At 37.3% G+C, this 22,132-nt stretch overlaps 1 protein-coding gene across 1 annotated transcript in view; it reads left to right on the top strand.

Moving 5' to 3' along the window:
* TRIM24 (tripartite motif containing 24) overlaps positions 1–22,132 on the top strand; it is a 65,224-nt gene that overhangs the window by 27,752 nt on the left and 15,340 nt on the right. Inside the window, exons 3-10 of the mRNA XM_075716018.1 lie at positions 7,039–7,186; positions 9,525–9,657; positions 10,978–11,094; positions 12,278–12,392; positions 13,083–13,229; positions 15,985–16,102; positions 19,518–19,783; positions 20,424–20,588. Coding sequence (XP_075572133.1) covers positions 7,039–7,186; positions 9,525–9,657; positions 10,978–11,094; positions 12,278–12,392; positions 13,083–13,229; positions 15,985–16,102; positions 19,518–19,783; positions 20,424–20,588 — 1,209 coding nt within the window. The remainder of the gene's footprint in view (positions 1–7,038; positions 7,187–9,524; positions 9,658–10,977; positions 11,095–12,277; positions 12,393–13,082; positions 13,230–15,984; positions 16,103–19,517; positions 19,784–20,423; positions 20,589–22,132) is intronic.

Here is a 22,132-nt window from a genome sequence, read left to right as displayed (position 1 = left end):
TTTGTTTGTGTTTTTTCCTCCTGGGTGTTGCAGGGAAGCATTGGAGTTTTGGAGATGGTTGTGAGATTTACACAAAGTCTCTCAATATTCTACCAGTAAGATTGAGAAAATGAATAGTCCCTGTTGCTTTGAAAATTTGATCATAATTTTTTTTAGTGACTTTAAAATTAAGAAGAGAAGCAAGATAACAAATAACTTTGTTATGCAGAAGCAGTCCTGAAATTGTTTTGGACCTGTGCCATAACCTCTGCTTAGTTATATAAGTCCTCTAAGATACTGCTTTGGGGAGTGATGATAGAAGTAGAATCGTTTTTCCTGGGTTTAGTGATAAAGGTTTGTCATTCGTCATGTGTCACCCCCACCCCCCCAGTATTTTTTTCTGCTTTCTGTGAAAGTTAAGTGAGGAATTCAGGCCTCTGAGACTTGAATAAAGAATTGAAAATTCAAGAAGGGTTCCAAATATTCTTGAGGTTGGCCATAATCATGTAAAATTTGATGGGTCATAGGGTATCAAAAGTTGGAGTATCCACCAAACTCGGTGATGTCAGGATAAGTCAGGCACTTCCTTGGAATTGAGGGAGATGTCTTTTTTGTTTACCTTCTGATCTTGATCTGCCGGAGGGAGATACAGAGAAATTCCACATATTTCAGCAGCTGGTTTGGAATCACCCATTGCTGAGTGATTTCGGGGAGGTTCTTCAAAGCATTTGTGTTTCCTTACGTTCCCTTCTCAGACATCTATCTTACTCTTCCATTCCATATTTGTTTCTCTCTCTCCCTAGCAAACCCCAGCAGGCTTGCAGTTCAGAAAGCGTGTCTGTTCTTCAGCTAAGTTCCCTGGCTGAACTCTCTGCTGTACTTTCTGCAGCAGTTGAAGGCAAACCAGCAGACTTTGCTGAACCAGCAGAGTAGTACATTCATGTGCTTTTCTGCTGACTTTTTTTTTTAAATGGAGCTAGATGTTTTGTTAGATGCCTGCTAAGTGAGCATGTACCTTACCTCTTGGAAATGAATGATGTGCAGTTCTGTTTTGTTTGAACAGATTTATTTTGGTATGATAATGAAGCTTTTTTGGACATTCCTTTGTACTTTGACATTGGAACCATAAAAAAAGCTACACCATTCTATAAAGCTGTCTGTTGTGGAACAGCAAAGTTAACTCAATAATAGTTAAACAGATCAGTGTCCTGTTGGGGAATATTATGAGGTTTAAGGATGATACGTCCTTCTAATTGGCCTGTCTTGTTTTGCCTTTGAAGGAGCAAAGAGAAAAGATAGGAAAATTGCCACTAGCAAGATAGGCAACAGATTAGAGGAATTAAAATGGAAAAGATGCTGAGACTTGCAGAAAATATTGGATCAGAGATCATCCAAATTCTGTCAAAAACTTTGGCTATTTTATAGAAATTTTCTACTGAGTGGTTAGTTTGGCTTTGATAGTTTGACAGCTTTAGCAGGATGTTTTAAGAAATTAGAATTAGAGGCAAGCCGTGGGTTCTGTGCAAGTGATGTTTTGGCTTAGAACCACTGGTCCATATCTAGCCTGTATATGTGTGTTGTCAGGAAGGACTGGTTTATTTCAATTCAAGAGAGACGGCAAAAAAACCCTTTCCAATTCAATGTTTGGTTGTCTCAGATTTAAAATGGTAGAAATGCTAGAATATTTTTTAGCATATTGAATTAAAACTGTAGGAATGGATAGCATATCATGGAGCCTGGCATTGTGGGGTGGGAAAAGTAACTGGAACTCATTAAAGTGCCAACCATCTATCTAAAATCATGTTTACCTTATCTGCGCCTGATTTTGGCAGTTCAGTATCCTACTTACATAGCTGTGCTTTCTAGCAGTTACTACTGAAAACTTCAGGAGCAAAAGAAGTAAAAATAAAGAAAGTGTAAAACTCCTGAGTATACATTCCACAAGGGCTTTCCTGGCTAGCATTAAAGAGAGCATTAAGGATTTTGTGCTGGCTATTAGCATAGGAAGCTTTCCAGAAGAAAAGACTGACGGGAAATGCAGTTGTGATCTTCCTGAAAGTAATCATTGTAGGCTGTGGGCAACTAGGACATAAATATTTTGAAAGAGCAGATCCTTTATAATTTTTTTTTTTTCACATTGTGATTTATTGAAAGACTTGGCAAAATTATTGGATGCTGAAGAGAAGTTTGAAAATAAAAATGAATTGTACTTGATTCATAAGAGTGAGCAGAAAGGAGCTTCAAACCCAAGAGATGTTACTGAAGCAAATGCTAAATTTGAATAAGAGTAAAGGGTATACAAGTGAGGGCAATTTAGGAACTTAACAGAATAAAATTGTTTAACACATCTGCAAAACCATGAATGTAAAAATGAGAAGTGTGAGATTGATCCAGAAGAGAAGTTCATAGTGATAACATTAATGTTGCTGCAGCATATTGAACCTGTAGTGCATTTTAGTCTAGGTCCTAATTCTCATAGCTTCTGTGTCCAAAAGAGAACATGTGTAAAAATTTTTCTAATAGTAAGAACACTTTCTGTATCTTTAGCAGTTACTGACCTGAGAGTTTTAAATGTTGTGGTAGGAATGAAGAACAGTTGGACTTTATGTGAGAAATTGGGAATGTAGTAACAAAACAAGGTACGAGTTTAGATCTGATACTAGATCTGGATGCTAAGACAGCAAGTCTGACTGGTATAATAGAGTGATCAATGAAGATGATTTAGAACAGAAGATTTCTCTAGTTTTGTATGGTGCCAGAGTAGCCACTATGTATTCTTCCAAAGATGACTTAGTATGCTAAATAGCTTATCAAAGCTGTAGCCGTGGCCAAAACATCTTTGAAAGGCAGTGAGTAATAGACTCAAGAAGAGTCATAGTATGGTTTTGTTGTGCTTCGAAGAGAGGCAGCTGTTAGTGGAATGTTGGGGAAAGGAGGATATGTTGATTAAGGTTTATGCATTTTGAGGTATCAGCATGTGGTTCATATTTAGAGTTACATATAGGCAAGAACGTCCCAAAAGCCAGGTGCTTTCGTTGGTGATTTTGTATGTGCCAAGAGATTGATGGGGTTTAGATCTAATAGGGGAAACCATTGCATCTAATTTACACTGGTGAAGTTTGGATTATTAGTACACTGAATATTCCTCTGGACTACTTTACTCTCTTCCTTTGAAACTTAGAAACCTTTGCTTGCTTATTTAATCTCTTTAATACTCAAAGTATTTTTCATTGGAAGATTGGTTAGTTGCTACAAGTAGCTGAGAATACAGCTCTATTACCTCAAATCTTGCATGTAAATCTGTTTTTAAGTGAATAAACACACTTTTACAACAGAAAAAAATAGTACTTACCTGCAACATGCTGAGTAATTTCAGCTTTTATTAAATTTGAATGAAGGCTTAATGAACACTTCCCGGGGTTATAAATACTAAAACTAGTAACTGAATTAAATATAATTACAAGGAAAAGTCAATTAAAAACTTACAGGTTAACTAGGGAGCATTTTCTTTGAAATCACCAAAGCACTGCTTGTATGCGTCACAAAAATAAGAGTGAAGTAAGTTTTAGGTTTTGTACGAGTATAGCAAACATTTGCAGTAATTGTACTTCCATGTACTTTGGCTTTATGACTTATTCTATTAACTAGGATTTCTAGTGAAATCCAAGCTATATCTGAAAATGCATATTTCAAATAAGAAGTAGGTAGAAGCAAATCTAGTTTCTTCCTAGAAGGCATAACAACTATTTGGACAGCATGAGTTATGATGTCTGTGAAAAATTTTAGAAATCTGTCTCTCTTCCACTTGGTAGCTTTGAAGAGTATAAAGTAGGTATATGAATTTTTGGACTACAAAGGAGGGGTTTAAGTTCATTTGGCAGCACCTGGTTATTGGTTATTGAATCATAATCTTCATCTCATTCCAACTATAGCAGGTCAAACCAGTTGAGAAAACCTAAAGCATACTGAAAAAAGAAAATAGATCTTGGAATCTAGGAGGAATGAATAACTTCTGAAATCCTTTGAACTTACTTAAATGCTCTGGCACATAGCAAGTTTATCTGCCTGAGTTTGCTAAAGGTGACCTGGAAAGGCTGTTGTGGGTTTGGTTTTTTTTGTTTGTTTGTTTGGGTTTTTTTTTTTTTTTTAAATTGAGTTCCTGCCTTTTTCTATTTTTCTTGTCTTTGTTTTGCTGCTTTAACTTAAAGAATGCCTGAAACACTTTTGTTGTTGTTTTTTCCTTTGCTTATTTTGTTTTCACTGTTGGATTTTTTACACTAGAAAAATAAATATCCAATCTCTTATTTGCAAAAATGCCTCTGGGTATCTGGGAGCATAGCATGATGATACCTCTCTGGCAACAAGATTGATTTGAAAACTTCTTTCTCATCCTGCAGTAGCTCACTGCCCAGTCAGCAGTGGTGTAACTGATCCTTGGGCTACAATGATGTAATCAATCTGGTTTTACACCACAGCTTTACAGAGGGTTGCATTGGCACACCTGAGGAGGCAGAGAAGAAGGGAGGGAATTTCTCTCATGGGAGTTCCTGCCAGAGAAAATGGAACGTTGAAGTAATGCCTCGGTGATACTTGCTTGTTCTAAATTTTTTTTCAGGAAGCTGTGCTGAGTCCTTAAGAGTACTTCCTTTTTTTGGAAAATGTCATTGAAATTAAGGGTTAAGAGCAAGTAAAAATTTTCAATTTCCTGATTACAATTCACTCCCTTGAATTGCTTTATTTCCATTTTCTTGACTTTTTTTATGATGTCCTGACTTTGATATTTCTCCCTGGTCAACTAGTCTGGATAGGACTAGAATTTTTATTGTTAAGAGAAGAAGGGGAAGAAAAAGAAAAACCAAGCAGAAGATAAAAAAAAAATTAAGATGATTTTTAAAAATAAAACTTTCAGGCCTCCTTTTTGTAAAGAAACAGAAAAAGGGGCACAAGCCCAATTTTTTCTTCTTTGCAGGTCACCTTTAATGAAAAGGAACTGCTTCAATCTCCAAGTGACAACAAGAGGGGTCAACAACCCTTGCGTTGTAACTTCATTTCTCAGAAGATATTTGCTTTGAGAGGCAACGTGTTCCAGAAGAATAAGCACAGCATTGGGAATCTGGAACTCCTATGTTCTAATTCCAGTTCTGTCAGTAACTTGCTTTGTATCCTAAGGCAAGTTTTGTGCTAATTTCCCCCTATTTCTTGAAAGGGAAACTGGGACATAGTTCTACATATATATTATCTATCTGCCAAAGACATAAATATTTGCTTCCTGTTTCACTTAATCTCTATTTATCTTGTGAGGGGGCAGAAGTTGGATTTTTTTTTTAATCAAACTGAAAACTAAACTAAATCTAAAATTTTCTTGTTGCTCCTGCTAGCAGAATTCTATCAGTGGGATCTGTAGGATATAGCATTCTTTCAATGTCTTGAGGCTTTTGTTTGTAGCAGCGCTAAACATTGATAGAAATGGATGATAGTTACCTAAACAAGTATCTGCATAAGTATGTCCATTATTTTTACCATGAAAAACCCCTTGAAGGTATGACTACAGAGGTATTGTAAAGGAGGAGTTAAAAATGAAATAATGTTATGAACGTGTGAAGTGGTGGTGTCCATCATTCAGAGTTTCCAACCTGTTGTTCAAATTGTGAGTCTGTAGGAGTTTTTTCTTGTGTGTATATTGACTCTGTGCAGAGAGGTTTTGGTCTGCTATTAGGTTTGTTTTCCTTAATTAATTTTTTTTTTTCTAGATCTCTTGGGTGTAGTCCAAAGAGCCCCAAGAATTAACAGGCCACAGTTTGAAAACTATTATGTATGGTTGCAAATCTGTTCTAGGGTAGCTTTACTGACAAGCTTAACTGGAATGCTATCTTTAAGTGGTGATGCAGAGATTATTGAGAAGAACCCTGTTATTCCGTACTGTGTGTACTTCCTGAAACTCTAAGCAGGTGAACAGAAACTAAAATTAAAGCTTCTGTGTGAACTGAGGAAGGCTTCTAAAATCAGAGAAGTGCTGATCATGTTCTGTCTTTAGTAAATATTTCACAAGAGCATATTGTATATAGCAAATATATGGCTTCTAGGCATGCAGTGTCAGGCAGAAAGTAACGGTTTGACTTTTATCATGTCAGGTAAAGGTTTTAGAATAACACTGATAAAACGATCACTTTCTTTGAAAGTCACATTCAGTTACTTCTATGCAGTTATTTATAGTGTTCCTGTATGTCATAGTTTAACCCCAGTTCGCAACCAAGCACCACACGGCCGCTCACTCACCACCCACCCCCGCAGTGGGAGGGGGCAGAGAACCGGAAGGGCAAAAGTAAGAAAACTCATGGGTTGAGATAAGAACAGTTTAATGATTGAAATATAGTAATAATAATAATAACAACAACAAAAAAAATTCTAATGAAAAGGAGAACAACAAAAAGAGAGTGAGTGTCTTGGGTTTGCATTGGCAAGGTTTCGGTAGTAGGGGGGGGCTACAGGAGTGGCGGCTTTGGTGGGCACTTGGCATTCAGCCAGGGTCAAACCACCACAGAGAGAAACAAAACCCAGGAAAGACAAGTGATGCAACCGCTCTCTACCCACCAACCGATGGCCGGCGAGTCCCCGAGCAGCGATCGCTGCCCCCCAGCCAGCTCCCCCCAGCTTATATACTGCCCATGACTTCATATGGTATGGAATATCCCTTTGGCCAGTTTGGGTCAGCTGTCCTGGGTATGCTCCCTCCCAACTTCTTGTGCACCTCCTCGCTGGCAGACCACGGGAAGCTGAAAAGTCCTTGACTGAGTATAAACACTGCTTAGCCACAACTAAAATATCAGTGTGTTATCACATTATTCTCATGCTAAATCCGAAACACAGCACTATACCAACTACTAGGAGGAAAATTAACTCTATCCCAGCTGAAATCAGGACACTTGTGCCTCAGGCACTTTTCAATACTCATTTCACAGTTTTTGGAAAACTGTAAAAGTGCACTGATTCTATATGAACAATAGCTTGTATGTATATTCCATATTTATTTTAACAGCTACCTTTTCTTCCTCATGTCAGGTCTGCACAAGCTGTGAAGACAATGCAGAAGCTAATGGTTTTTGTGTGGAATGTGTAGAATGGTTGTGCAAGACCTGCATCAGAGCTCACCAGAGGGTTAAATTCACAAAGGATCATACAGTAAGACAGAAAGAGGAAGTATCTCCAGGTAACACGCTTGATTTATAATTTCACAAAGAATGCGTGTCTGCATTGGAAAACTGTATTAGGCCACCACATTTCTTTTCAAAGTGATAAATCTCAAAAATTGTATTCCTTAATCCTAGTAAATGTAAAAGGACAGATTCATTATGATGTAACTCTTTGGTGCATATGAATTAGTGGATCTATGTTATTCTTCTGGTTGGTAATGGATATGTTTTAATAGTTTCCTGTCTCCCAGTCACTTGTTTCAGTTTCATTGCTGAAGGCTGCAACCATTTGAACAAATTCTGGTGTTTCTTTGGCTGCTCTCCATCTAAGTGGATCTCTTAAATGATCCAGCTAACAAAAGACAAAACTTTATTTTAAGCGTTAGATGCATTAGAATGTAGCTACTGAAAAGGGAGACTTTGTCATGGATGGAGGTATGATAGCCGTTTTTCTGTCATGTTTTTCTGTCAGATATGCTGCATATTAGTAAGAAACCCTACAGATTGGTATTTCATATGATTTTTATGCAAAGTGTTTTAAACCAATGAATACACATAGATTTTATCATTCACCTGGAATGATTGCAAATTATTGTCTAGACTTTAGAGATCAGCTGCAGACTTTATGCATTCGGCTCCTCTAGTTTTTCTACAGGTCTACCAAATGGTTTATATGAACTTTATTGTTGTATAACACAGCAAAAGGAGCACTAATAGATTATGTTTTTTCAGCACACTGATAATAAAGCATCCTCAGTTAGCAATAAAGCGTGCCAGAATTCATGTTTTAGCTAAGTATTTTAAGTTTGAAATGTTTTGCCTTAGACATTAAAGGGAAGTATGTTATCTATTGGGGTGTTTTCCTCAGTAGGATCTATGATAATTCAGGTTGGAAGGGACCTCAGGAGATCACCTAGTCCAGCCTTCTGCTTAAAGCAGTCAGCTATGAGATCAGATCAGGTTGTTCAGGGCTTTATCCATTTGGTCCTTGAGAACCAACAACGATGGACATAGTGTACAGTACAGCCTCTCTGAGAAATCTTGACTATTTGCATGGTAAAAAAGGTTGTACTTTTATTCATTGAGAACCAATTTTGTTTCAGTTTATGCCCGTTGTGTCTTTTTGTTTTAGTGACATTGTAGGACAATTATAAACATAATAGGATGCTGACAAACATTCTACTGGTTCTAAGGAGTCCCTTGGACTTGTGTGATTTATCTTGTAAATATATAAATTATTTTTACAAATGATTATTATTATAAATACATGTATTTATTTTCATTCCACCTTATCTAGTCCTGTGAATTGTATATATAATGTGGGCTTTCACTTCTGTAATCTTTATTGCTCAAAGGGTAGCTTCCAGTATGATGCTTTGGAGATATACACTATATTCTGTATCCCACTTTCAGATGTGGTTAATCAACAGTGAGTACTGAGTGTACTTTCAGGAGAGGACAAAAGTAGTACGTAAAGGTGTCTGACTGTTACACTGAACATGACTAGGTGGTAGGAATGCTTTCTGTGCATTCAGGCCTCCTCTGAGTCTGCTGGTGAGTTTCAAAGAATTTTGACTGAAGGACACAGATCTGAATATAACTGCTTCCACATTTCATGAAAATAAGTAAATGAATGGGTATGGAAAAGACACATTATTGATCTACAGTGAAGGATGGGCTGCAGTGCAAAGCCAGTTTTCACCACAGGCCATATAATCCTCATGAACTCAGTGTCCACCCTAACTCATAAGAAATTAGGCTTTGTTGGTTAAATTGTTTAAAGAACAGATTTCATTTCTATCATCTGGTGGTGTTTCCCATGCCCTTTGGTATTTGCTCACTAGAATCTGAAGTGAGACCTCTCACCCATTTAAAATGGGGTCCTGAAGGGACACGAGTAACTTCTGGTTATTATATTCTGAATTTTTTACACTTTTGAATGCCTGTGTCTTGATATCCTCAAACCTCTTTTCACCCATTTGACTGAGAAAGGAGATAAAGCAATGAATTAAGTCAGTGGTCTCCTTATTTCCATTCAAGAAAGGAACTTGTGGTTGTGCAACATCTTTCACAACTGCAACAGTACTGGCTACTCCTTTTGTAAATGGTTTTGTGGGGCCTTAATAAGTTATGGTAAAATAGGTTCTAGACATTTTTCAATGAGAGAGGGTGTTAGCTCCACGCTTGATCAAGAGTGAGACATTGCAGTTTGAGCTTACAGCTCTTAAATTCTTGATTAGGTGGCCTGATACACACTTCTAGCATTTAGGTGAGGAATATGGTAAGGAAAAACAGGAGAATGCAAATCTTTAATAATTTCAAGAGACTGGACTGACATCTTCCTTTATTCAACAGAGGCAGTTGGTGTGACCAGTCAGCGACCTGTGTTTTGCCCTTACCACAAAAAGGAGCAGTTGAAGTTGTATTGTGAAACCTGTGACAAGTTGACCTGCCGAGACTGTCAGTTACTAGAACACAAAGAGCACAGGTATTGAAACAAGCGTATGGTTTATGCTACTCACGTATAGGAAGATAGCTTGAAGTTGATTGTAGCTCTAGCTGTATGGAATACAGTCATGTGAAGAAAGTGCCAAATCAAATTTTCTGCTCAGAAATTTCGCCCACAAATAAATAGAGATTATATCCAAAAGAGTGTGGCTGATCAGTGTGTGACAGTTTAGAATAAAACCTAATTCTTCCAGTTTTTAATCTGGTGACTTAAGCACAAGACCTTTCTTTACTGTCAAGTTATTTGGATAGAATTTGTTGCTATGCAGCTCTTCAGAGAGTCCTTAGAAAGCACAGGGGCTGTGTTATGCAACTGTACACTTATGTGTAATTTCTCCATTTGTCCTTCAGTGAGATGATTATATAATGGAACATTACCAAACAATTTCAGAATGGAGCAAATGGGCATTTTTTCTGTGAAGAGCCCTTTAAGAGGAAGAGCAAACCTGAAGTTTGGCTATACTGTACTTTGAGAATACTATTTATAACACTCAAATCTTTGGGTTGCTGTTATTTGGTCACCTCTTACTGGCCACAGAAACTGAAAAGCATGATTATATACAACTTCTGAGTACAAGACAATAATCTTGCTGGCTAACGCATACAGTAAGGGTCTGGGACAGATGTACTCTTAGGTTAAATATTAATATGCTTGCTGTATCTGATGCAACCACCCAAAGAATGTGCTTGCCTGACCAGGTGATCATCAGTAGGTGGAGAAGTGTTGGCCACTGTTGCTCCTTGGAACAAGCTAAACCTTGCTTTTGCAGAGTTGCAGTCTTCCTCTGCAGTTTTCCTTTTCTTAGGATTTATATCCCTTTCAGAATATGCCACCTCTTTTTTTTCCTCAAATTGTTGATGATTTCAGTTCCTTGATTTACAGTGTTGCTGACTTCTACTGACTCAGCAATCTCTCCTCTTTCTTCTGTTTCTACATCCTTACCTTGCATGAAGTAATAGCTTACATGCACTTTCGCTTACAAAGTGATGGCTACAGCACAACATTAATTTTTCTTTTGCTAAAATTGGGCTATGGTCATGCAGTATCCCTTCATATTTATGAAAATCATAATTCTTAAAACATAAAATAAAAATTACAGGAAATATACTATAAATTCAATATAAAATAAAAAATAAAACATATCAGGATTTGCTGACATATACTTCCATGAGGACAGTTAAATGCTGAACTTGAGCAGCATCTTTCTTCAATTAAAGAAGTCTTTTGTAAGGCACTCTGCCTTTTAGCAAGTATATCACACCTTTTGAACGTGTAAATACTCACTGTTATTTACTACAGGTACCAGTTTATAGAAGAAGCTTTTCAAAACCAGAAAGTGATCATTGAGACACTAATCACCAAATTGATGGAGAAGACTAAGTACATAAAATATACAGGGAAGCAGATCCAAAACAGGTATGTATCAGATTTGGAGGTTAAAACTGACACAGCGGACAACTTTATATACACAGTAATTTCTTGAAATCTTTAGATTAGTGCATTTTGTACCTCTCTCCTTTTATCCTTCCAGAAAGAGAAATTCTAGAATGATCAGTTCGTCGTAGTGACTGTTGCCTGTTTAATGTGCTTGGTTGTGTTATGTAATTCTTCTGCTCAGCCTGTCGACTTAATGGGCAGCAGTAGCTTGGGTGCAACAAAACAACTTATGCAATAAAGACTATAGAAGGCAGTCTTATATTCTTCCCCACCATCAGCACACTTATTTTCATAGTGTAGATCCCTCTCTAGAAAGTGAAAGGTTATGACTCATGTTTTCATAATGCTTGTGACACATATTTGAAGATTTATGTAATACTTTTGTGCTTGGGGCTTTATTCACTCGGTACTACAAACCTAGGAGAAAAATAAATCTGTAAAGTGCGTGCTACAGCAGGCCTTTGTAACTGCTCCTTCAGCAGAGTTCAAAGGCAGTACCCAGGAAGATTCGACACAGTACAGGATGCTGAGTGCAACTTGAACTCTTCTTCTCTCTTTGCCTGTCTTTGAGGATGGTGGAGGTGGAAAAAAACCAGCAGACACCCTTCTCTTCTTGTGCTGCATCTAAGGGGTTATTCTCCCTTGCATCTTAGCAGTAGTGGTTTTCACAGTATAAGATTATGCTTTGCTGTTACAAGTTTGAGCACTATTGTTGAAATAGCTAGATTAGAAAATCTATTTATTGTTTTTGTTTCTGGAATACCATTCTACCTTAGATAGAAATTAGTCTTAAACATTTTTGATTGCCATGGACCATTCCAGAGATGTGCCGGACAATTAAAAATCAAGAATTTCAATTACAATGAGCATTTAATTTTTATCACTGGCAGATGTCAGTAATTTTACAGACTTACAGCATTAGAATTGCCACCAGTTAATTAATTTTATCATAGGTCACTGGTACTTGCTCTTTCTCTTTCTTTCAGTAATTTTCCTGACTATAAGTATCTGATGGTATATGTATTAATTGGTGCATATGATCAAGAAATATTGTAGTCTCAGCAACAGAGTAGCGGCAGGGGGGTTATGCCATTTGGAGGGTGGGTTTGGAGGGTGGGTTTGTGAGCTAAAGAGCATTATTTTCTATACTGTCTACTTACAGAATTCTTGAAGTGAATCAGAATCAAAAGCAGGTGGAACAGGATATTAAAGTTGCCATATTTACACTGATGGTAGAAATAAATAAAAAGGGAAAAGCTCTGCTGCATCAGTTGGAGGTAATTTTATTTCTATCATAAGAAACAACAATGTCAGTCTTAATATTTTTTTGTGTAGCTTTACATCAAAATAAAATCAATTTCTAGCATTAGCCACCTGTGCATGTTCTATCACAATTCCAAAGTGGAGAGATGTCCCACACAAGCCATTTGGGCAAGTGGGTTTTTTGGGGGGGAGGGGAGGAGGGCTTGGTTTGGGGGGTGGTTGTTTTGTTTGTAATTATCATCTGTGTTGCCTGCTTTGTGAATCAGGGATGTCTCTGAGCCCAGTTTCTTTCTCCATGCTTTTGCAAGTCATAATTCTATGCGCCATGCATGAAAAGTCTTTCCATCAGAATTTTTCATAAATTCAGCAATCCAATAGCAAATCAAAGGAGAGAATTGTCTAGAATGGATACCTGGAAAAATATTACCTCCAATTGTGTTTTAAAAAATGTGTGTGTGTGTATTGAGAGGCACACATAAATACGAGAATGTGTCATAAGAGAAAATGGGAATCTGCACAGAAATCCTGATCTTTTGAATAAATGTATACTGACTTTTCTGTTTGATAGTTGCAGTCAGGGGGCAGGGGTGCTTTTTAGAAGAGCTAAGTGAAACCACTTGATCATTGTGAATGACAAATATGAAAGCTAATGCCTGTTAACTGTAAATTGAACTCTTTGACTGAAACTGCTTTTCTACTTGCAGACTCTGGCAAAAGAGCATCGGATGAAACTTCTGCAGCAACAACAGGAAGTGGCAGGTCTCTCTAAACAGCTGGAACATGTCATGAATTTTTCCAAATGGGCAGTGTCCAGTGGGAGCAGCACAGCACTACTGTACAGCAAACGCTTGGTAAGGTTAGGAAGATAGCTCTCTCCATTTACTTAGAGACTATAGTTAAAGCAAATATGCATGCCCATGCTTGTCAGTAATACTAGGGAATTAGACTTTTTAATTACTTTCTACTAATTGGAATATTTGTATATAAATTTTCATCGTTTTCTCTTAAACATAATACAGAACATATCTAATAATTTAGCTCTCTGGTCATGACCTTCTCCTGTTACACTGCAATAGAACTGTAGATCTGCAGAAGTAGGAACAACTCCTTTTCTCTGGAGAGAAACCCATAAAGACCTGAAACATGGTGAAAATTGTTGCATGTCCTACATCATTATTGAGGTTCTTCTTGGTACTTGTTACAGCTTCTGAGTTCAGAGAAAGAATGTATTTATATATCGTAGAGTCTAATATCCAGCATTTTAATGTAAAAATTAATGTATTGCTTTGTTCTGTCAGACTCATCTTCCATTACAAGTCTTCCAAAATTGGTAAAAATGAAGCTGAGGCTTTTGCTTGTCCATGCAAACAGTTATGAAGCTAAATATTTCAGTGCTGTGATGGCACTTAAGATCTGAGTGCATGTGGTCTTACTAAGCTGACTGCTCGTGATGAACAGAAATCCTAAAAAACTTGAAATAAAAAGCAAACCAAAAGCTGACCATGATTTGTCCAGAGGTTACTAGATTGTACTAGCCTGATGATGGCAATCTGTGACAATGTTGAGGAAAGATCCTTCCCCCCCCCCCAATTCCTATAACTGAATTACAAAGTTTTTTCTTTATTTTCTCATTGCTTAGTTGAAAACCTACTGGGGGGGTTTTGTGGCGTTTTTTTTGTTTGGTTTTGGGCTTCTTGGTTTTTGGTGGTGTGTTTTGTTTGGGTTTTTTTTTTTTAATACCCATTAGAATGCTGCAGGCTATAGCAGATAGTGGAATATTACTGGGTTTTATCAACTTCCTTCAAGTAGTTAAATTCATTTGGCCTGCCTTATACTGCCTCAGCAAGTAATATTTTTTAATTGAATAGAAAAAAAGGGCATCAACTGAGTCATGTTGTTTATAATTGCTTAGTGTTGCCACAAAGACTTCTGCTATATGAGTAAGAAAACAAGTTATGTTGCAGGCGTCTTAATCTTATAAACATTATGCAGTTGAAGAAGACAACCATCTAGCCCATAAAGCCTCAGAAATAAGAAATATTTTTCAAAAGAACAGATGAGCTTTAGGCTCCTGGGTTTTTTGCTGAAAGTTGGTGTTATTTGGGAGTCAAGTAGCTAACTTGTCTGTGGACATCTGGAAAATCTGTTCCTGAACAGTGATGCATAGAGGAGCATGGGAGACTTCTGCTCTGGCATATCCAACCACTTGAAACTAGGAGGGAGGGATCCCCAGCAGACTTAAATGCAGAATTACAGCTAGGAGTCAAAGTGTGTACTTCAGGGAAATAGCGCACTAAACAGTTTGCAGGAAGGCATTGGTTTCCCAGCCTAGTCCTCTAGCACGAACAAAACACTGGTAGCTACTAACTACCACTATTTCTGACAGGAGGGTAACTAGTCTAGTCATAAGTTTATTTACAATATGTATGTGTGCACAATAGGAGGAATATATGGAGCAACGTATGAGAAGAACTGTGTGCAACCGGTATTGGTGACAGGACAAAAGACTAGAATTTCTGTAGGGTAGTATACTTGATTTCTGGTAGTGTACACAGAAGTCCTAGGAAATCTATGTTCAAAATAATAGTGCATTTAAAATTTTCCATGGTCATTAAAAAAATTAAGTCTTGCTAAATTTTTTTTTTTGTATCTGGTCTGAAACTGACCTGCCTAAAATTGAAAGAAAAAACTTGTAAGCTGGAAAGTCTTATAAAATTCCTAGTAAAAGATAACTAATATCATTTTAAACAGGTAAGATGATTTTGCCAAGTATGTCTCTTGAACTTTTCCAGGAAATAATCTATTTGTCAAGAAAAATAAGTATTGAACTCTTTAAGTTTTTTCTGTATCTTCTGTGTGTTATTCTAAAATTAGTGCCTGTGATAGATGTTTCTAGTGAAACAACTGCAAGAAAGTATTTTCTTTCTGGGAACTAGGTAAATACTGAGCATTGGATAGGGTATTCTGCTTGTGTAATGTAATCATAGCCCAGTCCTTTGGAACAAAGGAGCTGGGAGGGTCTGAAAATATCTGTGAATCTGAGAGTTTTCAAAGACAAGGTTTATATAATCTGTTCTTCGGCTCTCTGAAGAAAACTTAAATTTATTACAAAGGAAAATTGCCTGTGATGATACTTGTTGCCAAAAGGATGGCATACTTTTCTTTGAAAGAAGAATGAATGGGCTAACATAGGTTTTTGGGGGAAGAAAATGAACAATGGTTATGTGAATCTGTACTTCACTTGCGAGTAGTTGAAGTCATTGAATGTGATGACCAAGTTTGTGGAAGGATGTGTATTTCTACAGGGGAGAAGAATTAATTTGTTTTAGGTTGCAGTTGATTGCTTTTTAAAACTACTTTAGGAATAAGGGAAAGATGTCAAGAATACCTCTTTCATTTGTAGTTTGGACAAATTTCTCTATCTTTCACCTCAATTCTCTAGGGGCTTGTTCAGAGTTTTTTTCTTTTTGGGGGGTTGTTTTTTGGGGGGGTTTGGTTGTTTTTTCTGGGTTGGCTTTTTTTTTTTAAGTTAAAGATTTTTTTATGCTGTTCAGATACATGGCTCTGGCCCCAGAGGAAAAGAATCTTGTTTTGTTCCTGTTCTAGATTACATATCGACTACGGTATCTTCTCCGAGCAAGGTGTGATGCTTCACCAGTGACTAACAATACCATCCAGTTTCACTGTGATCCTAGCTTCTGGGCTCAAAATATTTTCAATCTAGGTATGATAAAGTTTTATTAGCCCTTTGGCATCTTGATCCTATTTTAAAGCAGCTTTCTTTTTGTGAAGATAAATAGCCTCTGCACTATTAATTTCTTAGTTTACTTTGTTAGATTTTACTTTGTTAGATTTATTTCCTTACCTGTAGAAGACATTTAACGTGCATTGTATGATAAAAAGTATTATTTATGAATACTTATGATAAAGTATTAACAAACTTACCTTGCTTGAATGGTACACGTGATGGTGAAAATAGCAGCTTTAAATTTCCTGGGCAATACGCATGCCTTCTAGCTTCTGAAACAAGGAACATAGTCTATAACCCTATTTCATATCCTAAGAAAGAATTCCAGAAGTCAGTCTCATTCTGCATCTTCCAGTCCATTGTTCTACTTCAATCCCATCTTCCCAAGCTGAAACCCATAGCAGCAGCATAATACGTTCAAGAACCCCCATTTGCTTCCTTGTCATGCTGAACAATAAGCCTTGGAGAACTGAGATGAAGGGGAGAATGCCAAAGAAACACAAAAGAACAGGGAAGAGAACACTACTTTTTGACAGTTGTCTGGTTTTTAGGTTGTCTTTCCTGAAGTTGTGGGGTGGAATTTAGGAGAAAGCATGTTTTTAACAGAGTTGCAAATGTACTACATCTTCATTATCCTAATAGATTTTGATCTAGTCTCCAAACTGGTCTTTACATTTTTTCTTACAGCTGTAAGTTGCTAGGGTTTTATGATACTGGTGAATCGCAGAACTTGGAAACTTTGCAGGTAGCCTGCTTGTGTGATTGCCTGAAAGCCTGAGTTTAATGGAGATAAACATCCTAGGAACTCATCAGTTTAGGAGCAGGAATTAAAGCTTAGAGGACTTTTCTGGGTTTTGACTGCTGTCATGCTTCCTTTTTCTCTCCACTGTTAGCTTGATGGGCATTTTTGTTTTTCTATCATGTGCAGAATGCTTTGTGAGATACCAGTGGGACCTTTTCTGCCTTTCATCAGAAAGTGCAGTCAGCTCTACAAAGTTACAGAGGTGCAAATGTATGTTTCTCTATAAAGGCAGAGAAAGAAAGTGTTATGGCAGTGCTTTAAGGCAAACAAGCTCCTTTGCCCACACAGCAGGACATTGTGTGGTAGCAGGGAAATTCCTCAATTTCCTTCTTTGTAAATAATTTCCTTTGGGGAAGGAATTGAAAGTGAATCTCTTGTTTCCAGAAACGAACTGTCAAGCTGTGTGGTGATAACTGTGAACTGCTGCTAAACTGAGATGGTGCTTGTCAAGAGGGGGGTTTTTCTTGTGTTTGGTTTTGGGGCTCTTTTTTCTGTTTGTTTGTTTATTTAATGAGCTGCTGAAATACATTCCCTTAAATTCCGAGAAGTGCTACAACAGAAATGGCACCTGTATAGATCAGCATAGTAGTTCTTGTAACAGTTTATCTATTTAAGTGATAGATAAAACCAGATCACGTTTATCTATCTGGTTTCAGAAATCACAACCTTTAGGCTGTTACGTTTATGATCAGACATGTTCAATTTTTGTAGATAAACCAGATCTAAGAACCGCTAAAGGAAAAATAAAATAAAGTCTGAGTAAAGAAACAAGTTACTTTGGGAATGGCTTGAATGCTAGTCAGGCTGCATGTTGCTGATGGTATGATAGCATCAGTACACTAAGAAGATAGTTCTTTTAGGGATTTCAGAATGTATTTAAGAAAAAAACCCCCAACTTTTGAAGTGTTTTAAGTCCACAAATTGTATGATAACCCATGGTTTTCTAGAATAATGGAAGGGAATCATTCTCTCTAGTACCTTTGGGTAAGTAGCTTTATACCACAGATGTTAAGTCTGGAAAGACTTTTGAAGGTGTAATTAGACTTGGAGAGAACAGAATAAAAGTGTGGTATGGGTTTGACAGTTGATTGTAGTACAGTCAATACCATTCTTTGTCAAGGTAATTCCTTTTCTGGAGAAAGAAAATAAAACAGATCTATTTTGACTGTAGTGAAATATTTCATACAGCCGTATATGGGAAACAGTATTATTCACTTGCATTTTTCTCTGCTCACTTTATGGGAAACACCAAGCAGACTTGTTACAGCCTTAATAAAGGATGTTAGGCAATAGGTTGGTAGGGGTTTTTCCTATTTTGTTTAGCATATTTAATATTTTTGTTAATGGCTGATGTGGTAGAATCATAATTAAAATGTATGCAACACCAAAATTACCAAGTGCCAATATGAAAATAGTATTGTTGATGTTGGCTTTTTGCCCTGCTCTGCAGTACAGTATGTTGGCTGGCTGAGACTCCCTCTGTGTCTATGCCTAGATAGGGGACTAGAATGATGCTATTTGCACAGATTCTCAGCTCTTGGGATGAAAAAGAGGAATATAAAATGCAAGAAGTTTCCTCCCCCTTCAGATAATCTACCCCAAAATGAGCCAGGCTAGACTGCACAGGATCCACAGACACTGATAGATATGAGGAGAGAAGTGGAAGAGGGTGATTTGAAGTTCTGCTGTAACAGGAATTGTCAAACTGTCATGTGGTGTACCCACCTCATGAGGTGAACTCTTCTGGGAAGCAGCCCTAAATCTCTGGGAGAGAAGGGAGTATGAGGTGTCTTTCTCCCACTTGTATTGAAAAGTTGCTGTGCAACCTTCCACAGATCACTGGAATTTTTTAACTGTGGGTCTTGGACCGTAACTTTCCCTACTTCACTCTGGTTTAAACAAAGAAAGTATCTTTGTCTTTTCCTGTACAAACAGTGTGCTATTCCCTTGAATCAAATCCAACTCTGTTCTAGTTGGAATTCATGTTTCTTGGATGAGGTAGCCAGAATTTTACATGAGAGTTTCATGTAATCACACTATATATCTCTTCAGATAAAATCTCTCATGCAGCATTAATCTCTGAAAGTTACCTGTCGAGTCAAATTTCCTTCTAAGTCAGTGGAGAGAAATAAAACATCTCCTGGAGGTGCCCATCACATCCTAGAATTGGTGGTGCATAGCAACTGAGAGTATCATTTGAGTATTCCATGATGTTGACTCAGGGGCCAGAAAGGGTCACAAAACCTTTAAGTTTTATGATACAGTTAAGTCTTTTTATAAGATGATTGGATCAGGATACCCTTTCCCATTGAAACTTTGCTCCCTTGCTCTTCTGGAGAGGCCAGGACACCTTCCTAGGAGAATCTACCGTATAGAGGAAGCTGCAGCACAAGACAGTTTACTGTAAAATGCAACCCTTTTTTTTTTTTTCTTTTCAGGGAAACAAACAAAATAACTGGAGTCCGTTATGTCATGTCATTACAATAATGAACGATGACCGCGTGGTATAAAAGAAACTAATTGTGAAAAATAGCATTTCTGCTAACTGCAATATTTTGGTATTAATTTTATGTATTTTGGTTAAACCAGGTTCTTTGGTAATTGAAGATAAAGAAACCCCACCACATATGCCCAAGAGCCCTGTGATGGAAACAAACTTACAGCCACCAGGTAGCTTACCTTCAAACCAGCTGTCTAAGTTCCCAACGCAGATAAGCTTAGCTCAGCTCCGACTCCAGCATATGCAGCAACAGGTCATGGCTCAGAGACAGCAAGCTCAACGCAGAGCAGGTCCAGTAGGTTTACCAAATCCAAGAATGCCAGGAGCCATGCAGCAACCTCCTGCTTCTCATCAGGTAAGTTACGACTGTTTCCAGAGAAGACTTTTTTCCCATGGCACTGAAGGAGAAAGCAAAGAAAGATAAGAAAAAAGGAAGAAATTATGTCTAGATACATAACTTCAGATAGCTTCATCTTTAGCACATGGCTGTGGTAATGGGTTAGGGAACATTTTCTTTACTGAGAATTGAAGGGGCATTTTAAACTTGTCTGGCAGAAAGTATGGTAGCACTCAGCCTATTTTTATTCATTAAAAAAAATCATATGGTATCCAACCATGTATAGTGCTGAGCTACATGTTTTGTATTTTTGTCAAATGATTAAAAAGTGAATCTGTCATTAATTTTTTTCCAAGGCTTTTTTGCATAAAACTCTGTGATTCTCCTATATAACTTTCAAAGTTAGAAATACTCTCACTGGCTCTTGTGACTTGCGTGCATTTATTATATCGTAATAATTCAAAACCATCTTCTAGGTTTTAACATTGAAAATCAATGTGTTGTGTGATCTTTCAGATAAATGGTGTGGTACTATTTGTTTGCATCTAATTTGTTAAGAGTTTCAGAAGTTTAAAAGGGCCACTTGGTAAAAATTTTTGGAATATTGAATAGATATCAGCTAACTTGCAGAACTGTTTGTTTGTTTGTTTTCATGCAGGCACCTCCACGCTTGATTCATTTTCAGAATCATAGCCCCAAGTCCAATGGTTCAGCTCTTCCTGCACAACAGATGAGATTTCCCCAAAATCAGAACCTACCAAGGCAAGCAATAAAGCCCAACCCGTTGCAAATGGCATTCTTGGCACAGCAAGCTATAAAACAGGTAGAGTTTCTTTCCCTTTTCACTTGCCATGTAGAAATAAAACATCAAATGGGCTTTATATCATCTTACTTTTATATTATGTTTCTAGAGTGCTTTTCAATTAGAACAGAGACTGCATTTTTCGCTATGACAAGATACCCACAGTTTTCTTAATGAGATAACTGTCAAGTTTCTTTCATTTTGACAGTTCTAAGCAGCTGAAGCATTACAGAAATGAGCCACTGTGGGTGCTATGTAGGTGTTTCATTCTCTTGTTTACTGTTGCTGTGATTTCTGGCCACTTATGCAGAACTTAATAAGGCTGTGGTCTGCACACTACAATCAGTGAATAGACAAAACAGAAAATCCCACTATTTAGCATGACGTTAGTGACTTCACTAGGAACCAGGTACAAGCTTGACTAGAAAGCTATAGCTGCCACCATTCTCCAGAGTATGCCAAATCTGAACTTTTACAGATGAGGAGGGAAAAGAAGCAGGACCTCTGCTGAGTAAGACTGATCAATACCCAGCTAATCAGCAGTTGAACTGGGGCAGAAGCAAACACTTCAGATGTTTTCTGGATGTTCAGGAGGGCAAATCTTTATTAAAAAGCATATTAACACATGGGTTGTTAGGTACGTGGAAGGAAAGAGAAAATCATGTCACTAGAGGTAAGCAGGGAAGAATCAAATGAATCTGATCTGTGACCTGAGAAGTGGAGTAATATTCATGTTTGCAATGCTTATGGCGTCAGAGAACTAATTCCAACTAAATGGCAGAAAGCTGTACAATATCTAAGAGAACCTGTAGTAATAAAAACTAAGTCACTTCTGTTCTGCGCCTCTGCAAAGAAGATTGGCCTGTCTGCAAGTCTGCCTTTCAAGTATTTTCATTATCTAGTAATGTCTTTCTGAAACTAGGAACCAGTAAATAGAATGACTGAGTAAAAAGGAATTGAGCAGGGTCATATTTTGCCTATGGTTGCCATGAAATTCCATTAAAGTCATTGAAAACTGCATATGTCTAAATGAGAAAGAAATTTATGTCTGACTTGACTGTGCACTGCATATCATGGTGTTAAACATATATGTGGGTGGAGATCCAGTCAGCATTTCAAATTCTTAATCACTTTAAGCTGTTAAGGGAAGCACAACATCAAATACTTGATGGCGTCCAAGTGACACTATAGCTATTTACTTAATAAAGCACTGGAGCAGTTGTGCATTCAGCCTATTATCTGTAATGCTTTTATTTCACTAAAACTGTTACATTCCTCCCACAACACTGTCAATGCAGCATGAAATATTAATAGATACTTAACAACGAGATACAGCTTTGAATTTAAGAATTCACATTCATTTCTTCTATTCATAATTTTCAACTACTTGTCATCTTCCCTTGTCTTGTAAGATTGGTTCTTGAAGTTAGATAACTTCAGAGTAAATCAGGATTTTATGTTTGAATTCAGCTTACTGAACTAAGCTGCTTGTTTAAATGATGAGTTAAAACCACAATATGCAGTAGATGTGATCTGTTGAAAAAAATAATGCTGAGTTGTGGATT

The sequence above is a fragment of the Pelecanus crispus genome, chromosome 1, assembly GCF_030463565.1.
Source record: "Pelecanus crispus isolate bPelCri1 chromosome 1, bPelCri1.pri, whole genome shotgun sequence".
Classification (NCBI taxonomy): domain Eukaryota; kingdom Metazoa; phylum Chordata; class Aves; order Pelecaniformes; family Pelecanidae; genus Pelecanus; species Pelecanus crispus.
Note: the sequence above shows the minus strand (reverse complement) of the source record. Positions and strands in the feature narration are given on the sequence as shown.